Source organism: Montipora foliosa, chromosome 2 (assembly GCF_036669935.1).
Source record: "Montipora foliosa isolate CH-2021 chromosome 2, ASM3666993v2, whole genome shotgun sequence".
NCBI lineage: Eukaryota > Metazoa > Cnidaria > Anthozoa > Scleractinia > Acroporidae > Montipora > Montipora foliosa.
Genome location: NC_090870.1, coordinates 2,864,486 through 2,881,067, shown reverse-complemented (window position 1 = coordinate 2,881,067; position 16,582 = coordinate 2,864,486). Strand labels below are relative to the sequence as shown.

At 39.6% G+C, this 16,582-nt stretch overlaps 1 protein-coding gene across 1 annotated transcript in view; it reads left to right on the top strand.

Annotated features, from left to right (window-relative positions):
- LOC137991103 (uncharacterized) overlaps positions 1–16,104 on the top strand; it is a 58,178-nt gene extending 42,074 nt beyond the window's left edge. The window contains exons 45-60 of the mRNA XM_068836224.1: positions 410–481; positions 1,102–1,203; positions 2,744–2,842; positions 2,982–3,116; positions 3,757–3,830; positions 4,740–4,829; positions 6,245–6,332; positions 7,064–7,096; positions 7,918–8,023; positions 8,415–8,506; positions 8,621–8,689; positions 9,697–9,820; positions 10,669–10,747; positions 11,667–11,745; positions 12,080–12,142; positions 12,292–16,104. Coding sequence (XP_068692325.1) covers positions 410–481; positions 1,102–1,203; positions 2,744–2,842; positions 2,982–3,116; positions 3,757–3,830; positions 4,740–4,829; positions 6,245–6,332; positions 7,064–7,096; positions 7,918–8,023; positions 8,415–8,506; positions 8,621–8,689; positions 9,697–9,820; positions 10,669–10,747; positions 11,667–11,745; positions 12,080–12,142; positions 12,292–12,297 — 1,311 coding nt within the window. The 3' untranslated portion in view covers positions 12,298–16,104. The remainder of the gene's footprint in view (positions 1–409; positions 482–1,101; positions 1,204–2,743; positions 2,843–2,981; positions 3,117–3,756; positions 3,831–4,739; positions 4,830–6,244; positions 6,333–7,063; positions 7,097–7,917; positions 8,024–8,414; positions 8,507–8,620; positions 8,690–9,696; positions 9,821–10,668; positions 10,748–11,666; positions 11,746–12,079; positions 12,143–12,291) is intronic.
- The last annotated feature ends 478 nt before the right edge of the window (positions 16,105–16,582 follow it).

Genomic DNA, 16,582 nt, shown 5'->3' with positions numbered 1-16,582 from the left:
TGTCATGGAGTGATGTCTTTGAATGAACTCAGAATTTTTGCTAGATTTTTTTTCATTTCAGCAATGGATAAATCAAGACAAACACAACCAAATGCACATTTAACCCATTGGGTGATCAGTTTTCAATGCATAATAAAGGAAAAGACTAAAATTATGCGAATAATTGTGGATGAATTCCTACCGTTTTCACCGTAGATTCCATGACGAGAAACCGGGCGAAAACATTCCGTCCTAGAAGCACGACGGTCAAATGTCACGGGGATTTTGCATGACATGACACTCATCTAACCGTCCCAGTCTATCGTCGTGTACTATCTTAAAGTCCCTATTTTAGGGAGGATGAGACAGTAGTATGTACAGACATGTTTTCAGTGTGCTGTTTATTAAAATTATATTATTTCACTGACAGGAACATGATGCTCTAATTTCTGAGAGTAAAAAGGACAAGGATATTTTGTCTAAACTTGAGACTGCTGCACAGGTAAACATTTGTTGTGACAATCAATGTACCAATCACGTATATCTTTTCTTCGCACTTGAAGTGATACTATGATCAATATTTTTTCCTTTGTATTTCGAAACTTGTAGGTTAACTAAACACTAAATGACCCTAGTTTTAAGCCTTTGAATTTTCCTATTTTAATGGACCGCCATTACTAACATTAAAATCTTGAGAGAGCTGGATCGAGGGAAAATGACGTCAAAGACTTGCTAGTTTTGGAATGCAATGCGTTTGTACGCGACTGAATTAACATGCAGCACATGAGTTTCGGGGTTCCAGATTTTAGATTAGTGTTTTGCATACATAATAAACTGCGTATACATGCTGAAATTTTAAGCTATTGAGTGAATGACGTCACTTTTCCCTAGATCCAACCCTCTGAGGTTTATTTGGTCAGTTTTAAACATGAGTATTAATTAAATGGTGGACCGTGAAATCCAAAACTTACACTCAAAGTAAACAGCCTTTGGATAAAAATCAAAGCTCAAGTGTTAAGCAAACTCACTTTCAAAACTGACTATAAAAACGAAGTCCTTTTTTGATCATGGTACCACTTTAATGGTAACTCATCTATGATATTCATGGCATTCCATTGACAGGAAGGCCTTGCTGCTCAAGAGAAGGTTGAAGAGCTTACAAAAGAAGTGAAATCCTTGAGAGAGGAAAACAAATCTCTCTCTGAAAACTACAACAGTGAAAGAGTAAGTCATAACAGTAAGAGGGACTATGTAAAAATCTATGTTGAAGTAGACAGAAATGCTGTAAAAAAAAGTTCAAGTGTACAGTTTTCATCCTTTTTGTGATTTAAGGACGTTCGCGCGAAATTTTTTCAACATTGATTTTCTTCTGAAACTTTTACCACTGTAAGATGATGAGTTAGTTTTGTCAGAAATGTAAAAAAAAATGGGGGGTCACCGACTTCGTTTTGGAGAGAACATGTCCAGAAAAACACCCAAAATGTGACAATCGGGCTTCGTTATCGAATAAGGCCAGTGTCTGTAAACCCAAATATATTGCAATTAAATCTTTGAAGTGAAATCTTCTCTGCCAAATATTGTTTAAGTGGACTAATTAAGTGAATTTAGTCAACTGGTGAGGTTCCCTTAAAGATCAAGTTCGCATTTAGCGACCACAGTTTCACGCGCCTTGCAGCCGCAAGATGGCAGGATTTGATGTCCCGTGAGCAGAAATCTTGAAATTTTTTGAACTTCCCACATTGATTTTTTGTTCATTTTTGGACAACGTGGAAATAATTGTAAATAAAATCCGTTTCTGGAAAGAAAAATAGGGGTCACCGAACGTCCAAGACCGTTAAATCCAGGCAAAGCTATAGCAATGACCTTTTACCCTATCAGTTCTCATTTTATTACTTAGCACGCGCGCTCGTGTATGACGTGGCTTGTGCATTTGCATGCGCAGTAAGGATGCGCAGAAACAATTGGCGCGAACGTCCTTAACTTGACAATCTATCCAGAAAATGAAAGAGAGTTCTAAGAGTTTTTCAAATCGGACAACAAACAAACTCAACCCACATGACACCAAGTCCAAGAATTGAACATGGTCCCCTAATTGACGGAAGCCGTGTACTCTCCCCACCCCCCTCTTATGAGAGGGGAGGACTAAAAATGTCATAATAACAAGTGGTAGAAGAAAGAAACAGAATTGTTGTAGCATAATGATGGGTTAGCTTAGTTGTTTGAGCATCATTGTGAGAGAGGTGATGGCTTCAGACTCCAACCAGATCAACACCTAGAGTCTAGTTGTAACTGGGAAGAAATTACTAGTCTTGTGGGATGATACACCATAGTCCCCGTCTCCTCACAACACTCCAACGTTCATAACCCCTGTGGAATGTACTTTGTAGGGGAAGTGGCCCTGGTTCGGTTCACTGATGCAAGGTCATGTGTGGGTTGAGTTGTTTGTTGTTGGTTCTTTTCTCTGCTCTGAGAGGTTTTTCTCCAGGTTCTCCGGTTTTCCCCTCTCCTCAAAACCCAACATCCCTATCCAGATGCAGGACCACCGAGAAAACCACTTTCCAGTGAGTGGAGCTTTCTGGTAGAAGATCTCGAATAAATAATTAAAAGAACCCATGCACTTTTCCCAAAGATTGGGCCATGAAGTTCGTGTTGTGCTGTCTTCTGTGGTAAACATAGTCAATAGGGGAAATGCTTGGAGATACAAGCTATAACAAGCTACTCTATAATCTGAGGGAAAGTAAAAGAATTTCCTTTTCGCTGATAGATACTGCGGAAGAAGTACTACAATATGGTGGAGGATATGAAAGGCAAGATTCGTGTATACTGCAGAGCAAGGCCACTCAGTAACTCTGAAAAAGAGAGGGTGAGATAATTTTGCTTATTGCATTTCGTGTCAAAACACAGCCAGCAAGATTCAGGATTGAGAACAAACAGTGCCTGTCGATCCGATGTTAATTATTGGAGAGTTGCAAAAACTAGCTTTAATTTCATTCTCCTTGTAGGGCAACTTTTCTTGTATTAAGTCACCAGATGAATACACAGTTATTGTGGAAACTAATCGCGGCCCTAAAGACTTCCAGTATGATCAAGTCTTCACCCCTGAACACGGACAGGAAAAGGTTTTTGAAGACACAAATGTGAGTTGTACTTGAGAGCTTAAAAGTTCTTTTGGTCCGATTGTTCAAAACCGCATTGAGTTACAGATGTAATCCTGGATAGTGGGAACTTGAAATCCACACCATACCATAATGATATGTAACTTCATAATATTGTTGACTTATCGTCGCCTTCAGGCTGAATGCAGTACTGGAATGAAATGTTGTTGGTGAGCCAGACCTTTTTGACAACCTGAGTAGAAATCATTTGTTAGTGGCACACAATTCCTGCTTTTTATTCACGTTTATTAATTCACATTGGTCAAGGAAGGTGTTTCCACCAGATTTGTCCTGATCAGCTTTGATTTAGACTTTTCTCAACCTCCTTGTTCAAGGATTTTACGCAAGCTGAAACGCTTTTCACTCCAAATTAACAATCGATTGTTTCAAGCAAATTTCCATCAGTGCACTGTATTGTAAGCCCCTTAAAGGTTTGACGAAATAGTTCTTGAATGTGATAGGAAGTGCCACATTTACATCTGCTGCTCTGTAATCAGTCTAATCCCCAAATAAAACACTCATCACGTATTATGCAGTTGGTTGTGATATTATGTTTACTGGTTCATACCAATGGAGAAAACCAGTTTTACAGAATTTCATGATATTTGTTGAATTTTGACAGAATCTTATCCAGTCAGCAGTTGATGGCTACAATGTCTGCATCTTTGCTTATGGTCAAACCGGATCAGGAAAAACATATCCTTTAACTGATTGGACAATGTCTGTTTTTACTGAGTCCGAGGTCTGTACTGTAAGTTATCGACCCAGTTTTTTTTCCCGTTGATTTATGCGCGTGCCGTACTTTAGAAGGCGGCCCCCTACATGTCAATCATAGTGCGCGTACTATCTAAGAGAGATAAGAAAAAAATTATGGGCACTTGTGGATGAGAGTCTCCCGGCCACAGATGTAATAGAGGCTGCAGCTGACTTTGTTTTGATAAAAACTTCTTCGGTTGTGTTATGTAAGTGCAAGTTAGTTAGAACACGATTGACTTAAAAAAACCGGAGAGGGATGTGTCATAACAAGGTCAGCTATAGCCTGGTTGTAGTGACATATGGAGTGGTTTCTTATTTGTGACCAGCAGCCATACTCGCGTTCAGGAAAATCAGTATTGCCGAGCAGGATAATTGTCACCCGAATCCAGTTTAATGGAGTCGATCTCCCCCAGGTCTACTGTAGCTCGGTTGTATAGCATCCTCATTTGTCATTGGAAAGTCCTAGAGTCCAATTCCTGCTTATAGCACTCAAATGTCTTCCGAGTCCACCCGAGTTAATACCCGAAGAATTAATTAGGTACCCGTAGTTTCTTTGGCCTGCGTAGCTGGCGAGATTCGCCCTTGTCACACGGCGGCCATATTGTCCCGGAAGACCAAAAGAGCTTTGTTTTCCACGCCAAGCCTCACAGTGGTTAGCGATTTCACAGCGCCCCTTCCCATTCTCCGCTCGGCTTTGCCGCTCGTTATTGCCTCCCGCCAGCGAAGCAGGCTATAGTTTCTCCGCTTAGAGACTCCAAAATTGTCGCCGTTGCGGCATGCGTTTTTTTTTTCTTTTATCTCTTTTTTTTTTAAACAGCAATGTGTTTTGTGTTCCTTAATACCTTTCACTTATACCATGATTGGTGACAAAGAGCTTAAATCACCCGGAATCGCTCCTCGAGCTATGGAAGCCATATACAAACTGATGGACGAACAAACGTAAGTTTAAAGGAAAAGTGAAAGTGCAGTAGCGGGGGCATTTTTTTGACTGCTTTGGCCCGGTGCGCCACCTTCTCAAAGAAAATCTTAAATTTACCCTCCGAAGGAGACTGATCGGGGCGTGGCTCAAGTCTTTTTTTGATCCGCTAAAATAAAGATTTTTATCCTTATCTTGAGTTCTCTACGCTTGGTTCCCATGAAAAATAGATGATGTCCCAAGAGGTCTTAGTGCCACAGTTGCAATCAAATAAGCGACCCAGTGCCTTCAGCATTTATTAATGAGCTAATTAGTCTCGTGCTATCCCTCAAAATGACATTGGACATTTCGTAAGAATTACACGGCGCAACAAGCTTACCGCTGTAAAAGGAATGAAAAGCATGCCGAAATATAGCTTTAGTTCAACAAGAAATAGCGTTTCTGAGCAAAGCCGCGCTGATCTGCAGTATTTAGGTCTAAAAACCACTTTCAAAACGGTTAGCTTTCACTTGTTTTGCTGGGTACCACTATTTCCAAACTCTGAAAAATCCAACTCCCACGAGTTAGTCTCGTTAGTCCAGTGGATATCGAAAACTGCGATGGGAAACCATCCATCCGGGTTCAACTCTTTGTCTCGCCTAACCTGAATCTTCTCTGCATGTTTAAAATTTTTGTTTCTTTGAAGTAGATTTGAAGTTTGAAATAGATTGTACGTCGTGTAAGTTGAATAAAAAGGGAAATGTCAGTTTGAGGGATGGCCATTTATAGATGGTTTTCATCTGACGTCACGGCTGCCATGTTGGTGTACAGAACAAAGCAGTAAAACGTCTTCTGGGAATTTTACTTTATTCTTATGCAAAACTTGTGAGGCCGTTTTCTATTGTTTTGTACAACAACATGGCCGTCTCATCACGTGGGTGCAAACTGAGAATTGTTAAGTAAACGGAAAAAAGCTGTGCTATTTGAAAATCAAATGGAATGGTTTCTTTAGAGTTATAAGTAGTGACTTATTGTAACATTTGACTAGAAAGTTGAGCGATAAAAAATTTGGATTTAAAAACATTTTAAAAAAATTATACGACGTTTCGACGTTTACATAACGTCATTCTCAAGTCAAAATGAATAAGAATTAAACAATAAAATATTCTTATTCTCATACATACTTTCTATTGTACATTTGTTCCTATTGTTTACTTATCGTATATATACTTGTTTAATTCTTATTCATTTTGACTTGAGAATGACGTTATGTAAACGTCGAAACGTCGTCTAATTTTTTTAAAATGTTTTTAAATCAAAATTCTTTAGAGTTAACGCTAATATTTCATAAATAGTCCGCTCTAAATATTTTGATGGTTGCTTCCATTTTTCCATTGCTTTTTTTATCTATTTTCTTACCCATTATTCACTGCGTTTTCTTTTTTGTATACTTCTACAGTTCCAAGTTTTCCTTCAGAGTTCACTGTTATATGTTAGAGTTGTATAATGACAGACTGATAGATTTACTAGCAGCTGCTGGGAAAGAAGTATCCTTTGTACCAGAGTTCATCATCAGTTCAACTCAAGCAAAGCAAACTCTGCTGCATCATAATAAGCTCATCATATTTCAATTATAATAATAATCCACAAAGACTGAAAAAGTATTTTATAATCGGATATCGATGAAAATTTAATCCCGATAAACCAGATACTCTTTGTGTTTTAGTATAAAAATGTAAAACTTTGTAAAGATTACATGGGGCTCATTAGCTAGGTTCTTTTCAATCACGGGGGCAGAGAGAAATTCAAAGGCTTGATAGTTCCCTGAACTCCCGCCTCAAAGGCCTGGTTGTGTGGCTGTGGTGTGTCCTTGGACAAGAAAGTTCAAGCTCCATTCTGTCTCTCTCCACCCAGGTGACTGTATAAAAGAGTGCCAGCGACATACTGCTGGGGATAACCCTGCGATACACTAGCATACCGTTCACGGTGAAGTCAGGTAGCAGTGTTCATAATCGCTTCATGCAACTGGAGCTCCGGCCGAGCGAGTCCCAGCTGATGGTGAACGTCTTACTGTACACCAACCTACGAAGGAGCCTTATAGAAATAAATTCGTCTGTTTAAGCGAAATCACCAAAAGCTTGTTTTGGGTAGTCATTGCCCTATGCATTTATGGGTGAAGAGTACGATATCAATCATTATTTAGTTATTTATTTATTATTTGTTGAATAGTAAACTAAAATAAAAATTGAAAGAAGTATTTATCCTCAACATTTTCAAGCCTGTAAAACTAGATATCAAGAAGGACAAGAAGGTAAACCAATTTAGCTCATTTTTCCCTTAGCGTTTTCGAAGCCACGTAACACTGGTCGGGCATGTTTAGGTCTGCTTGTTGTACTACATCTTATGCACGTTTAAATCATTTGCACATTGATTGCCAAGAATACGCTTTTCTGTCACTCAATTCTTAGATAGCACTGAAAACATCTTTAGACAACATAGAATTCCAAGTCTTGTATATTTCGAAATTTGAGGCTCTGTGGATAACGCCTGCGCGCGCCAGTGAAATTGTGATTCTCTCTCTTCAATTCGTCGCAGTTTCCATCAACTCCTAGATATTTCAACCACAGCGAAGTTCTTCCAGCAGTGTGAGGTCTTATTTTTGAATGACTTTTTCGTTGCCGTCAGTCTACGCTGCTGAATTGTTCTGTTAAGTCGTGTCTAATCCATGATTTTGGTACCACTGGGTGGGTTTTTAATTTATTGCTGAGTTAATGCGTCATAGAGCGGTTTTCAAATGAGTGTCGTAAAACCAAAACCATAGTAATTACTTTAACCAATCAAAAAGGACGGAGACAATCCAGTGAACCAATCAAAACTCGAAGTAATTACACGTAGCCGACACAAAAGGCGGGAAAATGTGCACGCGCGAGCCACAATTGGTTTTGGTTTCACTTCTGATTGGTTGAAAAAGTGGCGCGAAAACTTTGAACCAATCACTGAGTGAAGTAGATGCAAAACCAAAGTAATTCGCTAATTACTTTCGACACTCAATTGAAAACCACTCTAACCAGATGAAGTAAATGCAAAAAGCGTGTTTCCCTGTAACCTTGTAGGCTGCTGTGTTATTTTTAGGGTCTAGTGTTTGTTCAAGGTTCCGTGATGATGGAAGCGCCCACAAAAGATGAACTCTGGACCATATTTGAGAAAGGCTCAGAGAACCGACACGTGTCATCAACAAGTGAGATCACAATAAACGCGGTAGAATTTGTTCCTATTTTGCCATTGGCATATTGATCGAGTCCAAAATGTTCTTAAGGAAGAACCAATGACCTAGAGATTGTGAAGCACCTCAAGGGTCGTAGGTTGGGATGGGTACAACACGAACTAAATCCAGTCATGGGGTTAGGTCTTCTGAAAAGGTTTCCCAAAAGAACTCTTTTTTTGTATGCATCCGTGGCAGGCAGTCCACATGCAAAACAACGCAAACTTTACGCTTCGTTTTCTCAGTTCAGTTGCATTTTTGACAAAAGATACTTCGGTTTAACCTGTTTAGGTCTTCGCAATATTTCAAAAGTGTCTTTTGGTTTCAAGAAGTTTTCATGATCACAAAACCTATTTTATTTTTTTAGAAATGAATGCTGAGAGTTCGCGTTCTCATCTGATTCTTGGAATTATCATTGAAAGCACAAATTTAACTTCAGGAGCTGTTGTTAAGGGCAAGGCAAGTTTCAGATAATTACTGATTGAGGAACCTTCTGTTTCGTATGCTTTCCACGGAGTTGTGTGTTGTAGTTTTTTCCGCGTTAACCCGCGCACCTGTGCGTTCTTATTTCAGATCAGTTTGGTCGACTTGGCAGGGTCGGAGCGCGCTGCAAAAACCGGTGCGACACCCGAACAACTCAAGGTAACAATGTCGGCTGTTAATTGGCTGAACAGGTTCGGCTGAAAGCGTTTGCTGTGCGTTGATGAGTTCAGATTTGACTACGTGCGTCTGTCGCGATTGTCCAAATTAATAATTCTCTATTTTCACATGACCCATGATACAGTTCATTTTGGGAGATTATTTGCATTAAAACAATGGATATCCAGTTCACTGAAGCATGGTACAGTCTCAAGGGTAAATAACTTGTATCGTTTCTATGTAAAGAACCCCTCCCCCCCCCCTCCCCCCACCAAAAAAAAAGGATTGCATTATGAGATGCGGGAAGTTGTTTAAAGGAACCTTTAGATCGGAGGACCGGGACGGCTACCAATCTCGTCCCCAGAGTCTGACCACTTGCGAGGCCACTTACTTCCAAGGCAGGAAGTCCGCAAATCACGGACTTCCGGCTCGTCTACGCACGCTCAGAATTTGAAACAACAGTGGTTGTAAACGGTTACAAAAATGGACCTACACTACGACTGCGCATAAATTGGAGGTGGCCAGAGTCCATGTCCTTGGTGCTGACCAAAGGAAAAGCGGACTCTAGGGACGAGAGTACAAGTTTTCCGTACTGAGCATGCGCATAAGGTTTCGAAGTGCGCGTGCTCAGATTGAAAAACTCGTAGACGTCCTCGTCTTCCAATCTAAAGGTCCCTAATGATTACTTTGGTTTAGTGATTCCCCATGAAAAACGCTCTTTTCTTGGTTCCCACTCGGGCGATTGGCGACAATGTTTTTTTGACGAAAACAAAAGAAAACTGAGTCAGAAGAGAGTTCCATTGCCGGGGAATTAGTATCGGGAGGCAAACATGGCTATCTCTTTCTTCTCTGAACCAGCATGGTCGCCCTGACGTCATGAGACCTTCCTTTTGGTTTCTTGAAACTTGACTTATTTTGGTCAAGGAAATTGTTAGTTCACTATTATGAATGCTTCAGGTAGACTAGAGTCATAATTATTTTTTAATTTTGTGCTTTGGTTTGTCACAAAGGAAGCCCAGTCAATCAACAAGAGTTTGAGCGCCCTCGGTGACGTAATCTCGGCTTTATCCAGTGAGCAACAGTTCATTCCGTACAGGAATAATAAACTTACAATGCTCATGCAGGATTCATTGGGTAAGAACTTTAATAGGCCTTTTGCAACTAACGATCACGTGGTACAAAATCCGCCATGCTGGAGGGCAAGCTCATTATTATTCCCCCCACTGGGACATTAAAACAAAGGCAAGTCAAGTTTGACTGGTTCAGGTCTTTTTGTTTTAATGTCCCAGTGGGGGAATCATAATGAGCTTGCCCTCCATCATGGCGGATTTTGTGCAATGTGATCGTTAGTTGCAAAAAGCCTATTGCCCTCTCGAAGATTTCCCTCTTTATTTGTTTTTGTCGTTTCTAAATCTCTCGTACACCACCTGATGCCTTAGCAACTACAACAACATGAAAACGGAAACAATCAAAATTTACACTTAAAAGTTTTAAGTGAGCTAATAGACCCATATCACTCAATGTCCAAACAAAAGATTGTACACGTCTAACCTCTCATTCAGTGTGAGGCTAGAAGTGCAAAGACAATGCAAAGACAAAGCCTTTATTCCAAAATGACTGCCGAGTGATAAAGGTGAATTTAGGCGCTCAGTAACACCTTGATCTTATTTAGCCCAAACAAATGCATACAAGCAAAGTATCGTCACGCCTTTGAAGCTTATTCTGTCTCGTGTACTGCGTGCTGCACGCGTGTTGCCTCATTACTTTGGCATCTCGAAAATACCGGTGATGACTTGACCATGAATAAGCAGTTCCTCTGTTCCGACGATAATTGACTTTCAAACCGAATTCCCTATCCGAGGTGAACCTGTTTGTGGCCCTTGACTTTCCTTGTGTGTTTCCAGTATTTTTGTGTGTAGTGGTACTTTTTAAGCGTAGAAGAGTATCATTAAATGTACTTCATTTTACGTTTTTGTCCACAGGTGGCAATGCCAAAACACTCATGTTTGTGAACATTTCTCCTGCTGATTACAATTCAGATGAAACTATAACATCTCTCACGTGAGTTGTATGAAATGTAATTTCTGGATGTTGTAAAGCGTATTAAGGTCTCGGTAAAGGGAAATTTGAGCGTCTCGCTCAATTTCTTTGTTTTTGCAAATCTTGAATCGATGGGAGCTTCTGTAGCAGACTCGGTTGTTCTGAGTTTGAGGCCTCAAAACTAAAGGGCAATATTAAATACCAAAAACAATAAAACTTTATTCAAATAGTCCAATCTATTAACTTTAATATGATATATAGTTTGGCCCTATATAAAAAATAGCGGTGCGACAACTTCATTTTCCGCGGACAACTCATTTTCCTTTACCAAGACCTTAAATGCCCCAAAAACATTTGATCTTGGATCAAATCGTTTGGGCGCCGAGTTTCCGGTTATTTGCCGCTGAGGTTTATCGACGGTATGGATCATAAATGTTCTGTTTCTTTTACATGGCACTTTCATATGCACGTTTATGAGCAGTGTCGTCAAAGGTACCCCAAGCTCACGGAGAATCATTGTTGCGTTACATCAAATCAGGGTTTGTGTGGGGAATTTAGCGATCGTAATTTAGGGCATTAAAATAGAAATAAAAATATGTCAGAATTTTTTACCTTGCCTCCTTGACATATTTATGGTATGTTTTTGGCATTTCTGGCCGTTTCAGCGCGATTCTAGGGAGTTTCTCACATACATATAATATACATAGAGAGAAAACAGCGAACCTACAACCCACTTGAATAGCGCTGAAATGGCCAAAGTGCGCCACAAAAACACTGATAAGGTGTCGAGAAGACAAGGGAAGGCATTTTTATTTTCGACTCCTAAACACGTTTGCAAATTCCCATACAAACGTTTATAATTTTAACTGATCGTGATGCTCATATCACATCGTTAGCTTGCTTGTTTTAAACGGAACTGATTCTCAATCAACCTTTGTAGGTACGCATCGCGTGTGAAACTTATCACAAACGACGCTCAAAAGAACTCGGAAAACAAGGAGATCGCAAGATTGAAGGGAGTAAGTAACCCAATTGCAACTGAGAGGCTGTTCAAACTCTCACAAAACTCAAACCAAAGAAAATTGATGGAACCCATCTTGTCACTTCAGAAGAATGGGTAATTCAGAATGCAGTGATGCCAGTGTGGGGAGAACGTTTGCAAGCAAATTACAACTAGTGTTTCTTCTACCTCGTGATTGGCTCAACAAATATCGCTTCAGTTTTTAGTGAGACTTTACCCTCACCAGTTTCCAGTTTCTTTCGCAACACACCTTGCCGATGGGGACCGGGTGCGTGATGGCTGTTAATGACTTAGCTAAATTCAAGACATTAAGTTTTTCTTTCTTATCTCAGATTATTGCAAAGTTAAAGAAAGGAGAATCAGTGGATGATGCTGAGGTGGACGAAAGTACTCAGGTAGAGTTATTTGGGCTGTGTTCACACAAGCTCTTCTCAAATGAAGCGTGACGACCTTAGGCTACTCTGTTCTCAGTTGGGATGAATAGTATCTCATTTGTTTAAAAGACAATAATTTACGCTTGATATCTTACCTGTTTTGTCAACAGGGTTGAGATGCTGAATTGGACGAAGAAGAAAGTTTCCGCTGAAACACTCTTCTCACTCCCGTGAGTCAGTGCGCGTTTCATTGCCGGTCTTTCTAATAGTTGATAGAAAACTTCAACTCGATGATTATGCCACTGTAAACAAAATTTCACCATCACGGCCGTAATTGTATTGTTTTAGTCTGGAAAGAGACTGGCTTTCCTGTGGTCCAAGATTGGAGTTAGTAATAATGTAAAGTTTATCAATAATAATGTAAACTAGGTACCAGCGTAAGAAACTTTTATAAGCTGACGTTTTGAGCATTAGCCCTTCCTCAATTTTTCTGAAATGGTTAATTTACTCATATGAACTCGTATCGTGATAAAACCAAGTTTTCGTGTTTCACTCTCCACCAGCACAGCACCACAGTTTCTCTAGAACTGAACTAACCTCTGCCTTCATTTGTTAGCAATGATTTGTCCTGTTCCGGGGCCTGGGTTCAGGGCCCATGTTCAGGGCGGGGTAAGAGGGAGTGCCTGAACAGAGCTCTCAAATCCCATAATACACGTTGTTTGCATAGGCATTGTTTGGATTTCTCTTGAGAAATCTCCACGTCCCAGGAGCAATTGGGGGTAAACAAGATGTATTATGGGATTTGAGAAAGTAGTATATAACGTAATGCCTACCTGAGGTTTTCAAAAATTTTTATTTAGTATTCTAGAAGAATTTTTTGTCCAATATGTTTATGAGAACCTTTCTTTTTAAAAAAGCTTAGGCTGTGGTTCAGCAAAATTTTACGAATGTGTTGGGAAAATACCCAGGCTGAGGGTCAGTTGACAACGTCGTTATTTTGCTTATAGTTTTGTTTTATTGAATGTTAAGCTGAAAATAGTGCGACAAGGAGGACTTGTTTTTTGTTGGATTTCCAAGTCACGATAGCCCTTAATTGGTGGATACGCTGTCCGCGAATGCAGTTTATAAGATGCCATCAGTGCGTCCCCGTCATTTTTTAGGGATGTGACGGCGGCTTTAACGAGAACGTCATTCAAATTACAAAGTCGTTTTTTTTCAAACTTTTTCGTCATTATTTTCTTCAATCTAATATAACCAAACTATAGGGAAGATATCTGTTTACAAACAGTGCTTTAGTTATTCAAATGTGCCAACCAAAGGAACAAAAGACCCTTTGTTTCGACAGACAACGAGGCTTTGGTTGGCAAATTAATGACAAAAGATAAGGTCAACGATGTCTTCCCTATCACCCAGGGACTCAGGGAGCGGAGTGGAAACCGCCGCCCCGCCCCCCCTCGCGTTTTCCATACAACGAGTCAGTGATCAGCATGAGGGAGTTTAAGCACGAACAACGGCATTGTCAACCAAAAAGTCACTCCAAACATAACTTAGTACTATCGCTAGTATTTCGTGATTTTACCTTTTTGTTTGCCTTGTTCTATGCGGGCGAACGATATCCTGAACTGGATGGGTACGAACGGTTTTAAAGCAAAAATAGAAAATGAATGGTTCATTGGCCGTGTTTTCACAGCAGCCGTTGTCTGAAAGTGATTTGTTTGCAGACTTCGTTAAGCGGTTTAAAAATAATAAAAATAGCTGGCCTGTTATATTTCCGATTTGAATAACCGTAAGTGATTCCTCATTGGCCGAAAGTAATTAGCAAGTCGCTTAACCTACCTGGTTTAGTGGCTTAAATTTAATGAAAATTCTATTAAAATTTGCCAACTCGTTTCACGGAATTTTGGGTTGTCACCCACTAAGCGACCTGAAAAACCGCTCGCGAAAACACAGCCATTGCAATGTGCTCACGTTCTCGTCAAAACCTAAAATTGGTGATTTCAGGGTAATTTTTTGTGATGTAAATGAACGGAATGATATATGAAATGAATCAAATTCTGAACTGCGGGTTCAAACCCCGTTGAAGTCCTGAATATTTCAGGCTTCTCAGGCTACGCAATTGCTGAAATTGCGTCCATAACTGCGAGGATCACAGCTGTACTTGATTTTTGTGAAGTGCGGCAAAAAAAATGCACTGAAACTCGTTCTGCAGCACGATTATTTTCCTTATTTAACGCTTTGTGGCGTTTTCGTTGTTGTAGTTGTCGTTTTTACTTAAACTCCCTATGATTAGGCGGGAAAGAAATTTACAGACCTTCAAAAAACACATGCAAATTCATTATTTTGGTCATTAAATGATGTTGTTTTTGAATGGCGTTCTCGTGGAAGTGGCTATCGTGGACCGGATCACGAGGCGGGACTGTCTTGTTCCATTCCTCGGTACGAAACACGCAGTCGTCCACTTTCTCCCCCGAGTATACTCTTCTTGGCCGGTTTCTTGAATTTAAGTAATAATAATTGTAAGTATTTTCTCACCCAGTGTAGATTTTTTACAAAAGTTGCTCTATTTTTCTACGAACTGTATGTAAGGTTTACAATATTTAATAATTATTTAATAGTTATTTATTCAATCGCCTGATTTGTAATCAAGTTGTGAGCGACTTTCGAAAATGCTGCGAACTGATTCTCTCTGCAAAAATTTTAGAATTGTCAGATCTTGTAAATGGTTTGGTCAGCAAGTTATGGCAGATCATCAGTTTTGCAGTAGATCAGCAGAAGAGTTTTCCCCTACCGGATACTTTAAGTTCGCTTTTCTACAGTGAATCACTTAAAACGTTAGCTGACATAAAGCAATCTCTTTGAAGCGCTTCTATAGTTATGAATAATTTGAGAGGAAAAACAACCAAAATCTTGAAAGATGAATTTGAACTTGGTGACAAATGCGTCGTCCCTTTTTAGTTTTGAAGAATGAACAGAGGACCGTGTTTCCGGAATCAAGAGAAGTGTCCTCCGTAGAGGAAGTCAGTTTGTCCCAATAAGAAATACCATCTGGCCTTAAAAGATCGTAGCTAATGCCCTCCATCAATAAATATTACACAATTTAAGCTCAGCGATGAAGATAAAGTGGAAATAGAAGAGTAAGAGGTATATTTTTCTCATTTGAATGTATAACAAGTAAAACCCCCATGCACAGGTTTTCATTGTAAAGGTCGGCTTTTATCTCGGCATTCATCGATTAAATTAGGAATGAAAGGACGTAATTAATCCATATTTCCGTTATCTCTGAATATTAAGTTAATTGTGACAGGATACGAGGCCTTATCTGTCTTATTAGTTAATTAGTTTAAAATGCCTGCCCCCATTCTGGCCGAAAGTTGAGACAAAACAGAAGACACTGATTGCGTCACTCACAAAACCAAGCTTTCCTGTGTATTTGCAGTTGTCATGCCCAATAGCTTCACTTTTATCATCTATTATTATCTATTAAAAAAAAAGTCCTAAGAAAATACGCGCGCTGATTGGTTAAAAATCGTCTTTCTATAACTGTAGACACAGAACTAGCACGAGCTGTTGACGTAGTGATGGCGTGAGCAAAGAGAATTTACATTTTGATAATTAGAGTTAACAAGTTGTTTTCCTTGTTTTCTAAAAGAAATAGAAAACATTTACTCCGTGTTTCTATCGAGTTATAGAAACATGAGTGAAAGTTTGAGAGAACGCGAAAAAGCTGTGGGAACACGAGCCGCAAACTTTCACTCGTGTAGAAACACGGTACATGTTTATAAAATAATTACGATAGTACGCGCACTCTAATTGGTCAATAGCTGTGTTTTAGATGAAAGTATGGAAAGACGGCTGTGACATCACACGAATTTTGATTGGTTATGTATTGTCAGACGTGCGTTTTGATTGGCTGGTAGGAAATATGAGCGTGTATCAAGAAAATCTGTTTCAATCGAGAAGTAAAAAAAACGCATTTTCCTTCATTTGTCGCATTATCTTTGAGGAATATTTTATAAAAGCATTAGAGTACTTTTTTTCCGTGTTTCCATAGCCCCATCTAAACACGAGGTGGAGTTGGGAGAATTCTCGACAGTTATGCAAACCCTCGACTGCGTCTCGGGTTTACATAACTGTCTCGACTTATCCCAACTCCCCCTCGTGTTTAGATGAGGCTATGGAAACACGGAAAACGTCCTCTATTACTTAAATTTAAGTCTATCTGTCCGACTTCCCTCAGATGGTCTAAGGTTGCTCGTGTCACGCACTCTTCTCCCTGGGCCTGGAACGTCTTAGAATCAAACTAACTTTTAAGATGTTAGCAAACTGAACGAAATACCCCGCTTTCCCCATGATGTAATACCAGAAAATACCTGGACGTAATCATTTCTCAGTTATTCAGAGACCAATATCCATCTGAGCTGACTACACCTAAAAAAATTAGTTTCAGATATCAGTTTAAAA